Here is a 5190-nt window from a genome sequence, read left to right on the forward strand (position 1 = left end):
AGCCCAGCTGCACGGGGTTTCCCGGTCATGAATCCACGGGTCCGCCTGTAGTCCCTCCTCCTACCACTAGGACCCAGAGCTTCAACGTTGGAAAGCCTGCCTGCCCCCTTGGGGGGACCCCATGGCCCTGTGTGGTTGTGAGCCCAAAACTGTGGCTTTATATGCTGGCTTGCTCGTTTGCACACCTGAATCAAGTTGAGTGTTGATTGCATGGAAATTCAGTTGCAATGCATTTGAATGCCAAACAGACATGTGTCCTTTTGGCTGTTTCCCATTGTAGGCAATCAACTCATTATTTGATTCAGGTGTGCAGGGCAGAGAGAGAGAGAGAGAGAGAGAGAGAGCTCTTATCCTTATATTCTTCACAATTTCCAGAAGCATGTCACAGGTACGTCATCATTATGTTGGGTAAAACATTTTTACTAGTTTGAAGAAGACATTTAATAAAAGTTAAAATTGCTGATATACAAGCTCCCACCGTGTGAATGTAGAATTGGCTAGTGAACTATTCTATGTATTTATGTTTTAACAAGCTCATAGCGCGCCACAGAGTGCCGCGCTATGAGCTTGTAGCTCTGCTTTTTACATGTCGAAAAATAGCAGATCTACAAGCTCATAGCAATAGCGTGCCACCGAGTGAGTTTTCTCGTTTGCGCACCTGAAACAAGTTGAGTTGATTGCCACATGGCATGGAACTTTCCGTTCCAGTGTGAATTGGACTACAAATGGAAAATTCCAGTGCGTTTGCTCATTTGCACACCTGAAACAAGTTCAGAGTTGATTGCCACATGGCACGGAATTTTCTGTTCCAGTGTGAATTGGAATTTCCAAAAGGACACATAACTAAATGTGCTTCTATGCCAAAGGGACACCACATTAAGCCATTGCATTTTTTAAAGCAGTGTTTACTGTTGTTTCAGGAAGCGAAGAAGCCACGAATAGCACCAGTGGCGGCCCGGTGCCCCATCCCCGGGTGTGGTCTGGTGAGGGCAGATCTGAAGCTCCACCTGAAGACGATCCATAAACTGGCCAACCCCAGGGAGATCCTGTATTTTCTGAAGTTGGCCAGGGGCCGCATTAACATCAGCAAGGCTCCGTGCCCGGTGGCCCGCTGCCGCCACACAGCGGGGAAGAAACTCAAGCGCCACATCGAAGGGGTCCATGGGAAAGAGGACGGCGATCCTCGAGCCCAGATGCGACGTGTCAAATACCTGAAGCACGTTGCACAGTGGACGGAGTTTAAGAGGCAGCTGGCGGAGCTGCGGGCCTCCGATCCAGACGTTCCGGTGGTGTCCACTATCGACCTAGACGATTACATGCCGGTGGAGGCCCCGGAGCCTGAGTCTGAGGATGAGGCCAGACCCCCCATCGGAGGACAGCGACGTTCCCCCTCCCCCAGGGAACAGGCACCTTCCCCCTCCCCCAGGGGACAGCAATCTTCCCCCTCCCCCAGAGGGAAGGTACCTTCCCCCAGAGACCAGACATCAACTTCAGGTGCAGCTTATGGAAGCTGCACCAAGTTGAGGCGGCAGCTGAGGGAGGTGTGGCGGCAGCTGAGGGAGGTGAGAACGGAGTTGGCGGAGACCAGGGCCGACTTGCAGGTGGCGGAGGACGGGAAGCAAAAATACAAGCAGTGCCTCCGGATGGCTTTGGCCCGTAACAGCCCGCCCAGGCGACCGGCAAGGCGGGAAGAGGTCCGTATGTCTGTCTGTCTGACTGTCTGACTGTCCAACTGACTGTTTCCCATGTTGTTTATGCATGTCTGTTCTTCCTCATTGTACAGGATTCATCAGCCGAAGATACTCCGGCGTACCTTGGGAAAGGGAAGGGAAAGGCCCCGAAAAGAAAGCGACGCACAGAAGAGGTCTGTATTCATCTGTCTGTGTGTGTCTGTCTATCCCACTGTCTTGTCTGACTGACTTGTCTTTGTTTAATCTTGCCAGGTGGAGCATCCTCCAGCAGCATCCTCCAGGAGGAAGCAGCCCACTACAGCCCAGCCCAGCCCAGCGGTGCAGCCCAGGCGAGGTGGAGGCAGCGGAGGAGCACAACATAACTCCAGTGGTACGTAACACTGCTCGTCACATAAACTATTGTGGACAACTCTTTAGACAGAGACTTAAGAAAATAGAATATGTTTTATTTTTGAGGGGCCCTATGTCCAGCTTTGGGGGTCCGTGTAAAGACAAACATCGAAGACAAAAGTGTGTAAACACAAACATTGAAGACGAAAGTGAGGACGCAAATTGTGATTGGCCAGAATGAGATGATGTATGATGACGTATGATGATAAGAGCGACCCTCACTTTAAACGGGTGTGATTTGAGGGGCGCTAGCCCCTCCTATACACAGGGTTAATGTTGGTTTTGTAAACGCGGAGTTGAGAAGTTTCGATGCGCGGAATCCCATGGTAATTCCGACGGAGCATTAGTCCGACATGCGGGAACAACGGTCGGACTAGCGCTCGAACATGCACTGCTCCCGTGCTTTTGGTTATGGTAAGGTTAGGGTTTGAGGTAGGTTGTCTGTCTAATGACTGTCGGACCAATAATAGTGTCGGAACTAAAGCCTCTACCCATTTTTTGGCAAAGTATGTTTGGAATTCTACAGGCAGCGATCCCCCCACCCCCTCCAAAAATACTTGGCCAAAAAATATGGGCAAGTGGTGAAGCAATAATACAATAAATACATGCACTGTCCAAGACGCAGTAAATATGGGTTTAAACACAGAAGAGTGCGTATGTGTAACTGCTCTAAATGAAAAGCCTGGAGGAGACACGTTGAGTGAGTTGTCAGTAGCTGATTCCCCGCCATGATCTGATGGTGCTCTGCTAGATTAATGACTGCCTGTCAAATAGATGGCCTGATAATACCATCAATTTGGAGGCAGTTCAAACGTTGTAATCACCATGCCAAGCTTTAATATAGTCCGTTTGTTTTTGTTACAGTCTCCAAACTAGGGATGCCGCCGATTAATCGATTTTCCGATTAATCATCATTTTTTTAATAGCCAAAAATACTTCATACCAGCCCCTTATGAAACTACTTCTCCCCAAATCCAAATGGATTTAATTTTCCATCCTGAATGGCAGTAACTAGCATATAATGAGAACTGAGAAGATCTCCACAAAGGTTTACTCATCAAAACTGATTATAAAACTGTAACCATCAAAGCATGCACTCAACATATAATGGTTATGTGACCATGGCATGTGCATAATATAAAATCTTAAAAGTTGTATCTGATTGATTTTTTTTTTGGGGGGGGGGGGGGGGTTCAATTAATCGATTATTAATCGGCAGAGCTGTCGAATATTCGATTTGGCTGATGGTCACTTTCTGGCATCCCTACTCCAAACAAATATGCAAAAGTAACAAGTGGCTCAAATTGGAGACCTCAACATAAGAAAGGACAATCACAGCATGAACAAGTTTTAATGGTTTTTATTAACCAACTTTTCCCCACAGAAGATAATCATTGCCATTTGAATTGGTGCAAACAATATTATTACTTGTGTACCAAAAGTAGAACAAAAGGGGACCTGCGGAGATGCCGGCCAAAACAGGAGAATGAGGGTGGGCCCAGGCCACCCCCTGTAGGGACATCGAAGCCGTTTCCTCCCCTAACTTAAAAAGCCAACTATAACGAAAACAGTGACTGCCGGCCATCTCCAGGCCAAACTGAAATAACTAAATAAAGTTTAACTGAAAAAGTGTTTAACAAGGCATGGTGCTGGTTTTGGGACTGATGTTGCTGGGTCTGTGTCTGTCTTGACACTGAGCTGGCTGGCCGAGCAGAGGGCTGTAGCAGATGACAATTGGGGGAATCTGCTGCAGGTGTGCCAGGTTGAGGTTGGGTGTGTCAGTCTGAGTGGAGGAGAGACAGAGAAGATTAGGCAGTGTGTGAGTGAGTGATGTCATGGCCACACGCAACAGTTTTCCTTTGTCTGTGTTTCCTGCAACTGTGTCAACCTTTCCACGTTCAATGTTCAGTACAGTATGTTTCACTTGCTGCCTACTGATCATTTCAAGTTTATGAAGGAGAGGAGTTTGAAGCTCTTGCTGACCTCTTGATTTAAAAAACAAAAACAAACAGATTGTTATTCATGTCACATCAAAGTCCTTTGTTATTCATTCATTGCAGACTGGTGTGCCGTGTCCTGTCTGAAGGTGAAGAGGTTTTGGAGTGTTAAACAGGAACCTGAAAACCACCTGGAAATCAGTATGTCTCATCTGTATCTGTACATGTCTCTCTCTGGGTCTGAGCACACTTTAGATTCCATGCGCGGACAGAAGAAGCTGTGTTTTGCGTCATTTCCGTTTTTTTAGACAGCTGGTGGATGGAAATTAAGCTCCACCCACGCTGCAGATTGCCGCGTCGGCCAGATTCCCGGAAAAGCTTGCCCCAGCGGCATTCAGCCGCATGGGTGGAGCTTCTTTTCCATCCACCAGCTGTCTAAAAAAACGGAAATTACGCAAAACACAGCTTCTTCTGTCCGCACATGGAAGTTCAAGTGTGCCCAGGCTGACTCTCGCTCTCTCTCTCTCTCTCTCTCTCTGAATGTTTGCAGTAGATTTTTTTAATGAATGAGAATGGTTGAAAATGCTATTTACAGCTGAAGTTCGTCCAACTATCAAAGTAAACACTGCAAGAAATAATTTAAAGTTCAAACATTTAATGGTTTTCTCTTGTCCAGACTCCCTGCCACAACCAACCAGAGATGAGCAGCTCCTCTCGACACACTTTTCTGAATCTGACGTCACTGAAGACCGTGATGATTGGTAGGAGACCAGGGAAGGTCAGTCGGCTGTAAACACTGGATTCACACAAGATGCAATGGGTTTTGAAAACCTTGTGCCCACAGCATGGCAAAATTCAAAAAGCTGTTACCAAATGCACAATTATGATTTCTTTTTACATATTAAATCCCAGTTTATATGCCTAGTTGCAGACGTTGTTGGTAGATGGCTCAGATCTGCAAGGCGAAATGTGGTTGGACCTTCCGATTTTTTTTTTTTTTCCAACAATGTAAGTGACTATAGTTCTGACAGAACTAGTGGGTAAATGTCCTGCTCATGCTTAGCAGCACTTGCTGTGGGACCTTTCCCTGTTATAGAGAGTAGTTAGGCAGCCAGACAGTGGTACTGTACTTAGTACTTAACATTGTGAGCTTGTATATTGATTTTCAGAGT

At 46.8% G+C, this 5190-nt stretch overlaps 1 protein-coding gene across 2 annotated transcripts; it reads left to right on the forward strand.

Annotated features, from left to right (window-relative positions):
* The first annotated feature begins 321 nt into the window (after positions 1–321).
* Positions 322–4852, forward strand: LOC306916454 (uncharacterized protein). Of its 2 annotated transcripts, XM_079494317.1 has the most exons (6): positions 322–388; positions 921–1694; positions 1784–1864; positions 1944–2061; positions 4142–4219; positions 4695–4852. In XM_079494317.1, the coding sequence occupies exons 1-6, from the start codon at positions 380–382 to the stop codon at positions 4781–4783; spliced, it is 1149 nt and encodes a 382-aa protein (XP_079350443.1). In that variant the 5' UTR covers positions 322–379; the 3' UTR covers positions 4784–4852. The 2 variants fall into 2 exon arrangements, with proteins under 2 accessions (XP_079350443.1, XP_079350444.1); XM_079494318.1 differs by lacking the exon at positions 1784–1864.
* Positions 4853–5190: the final 338 nt, after the last annotated feature.

The sequence above is a fragment of the Electrona antarctica genome, assembly GCF_951216825.1.
Source record: "Electrona antarctica genome assembly, chromosome: 23".
Lineage (NCBI taxonomy): Eukaryota > Metazoa > Chordata > Actinopteri > Myctophiformes > Myctophidae > Electrona > Electrona antarctica.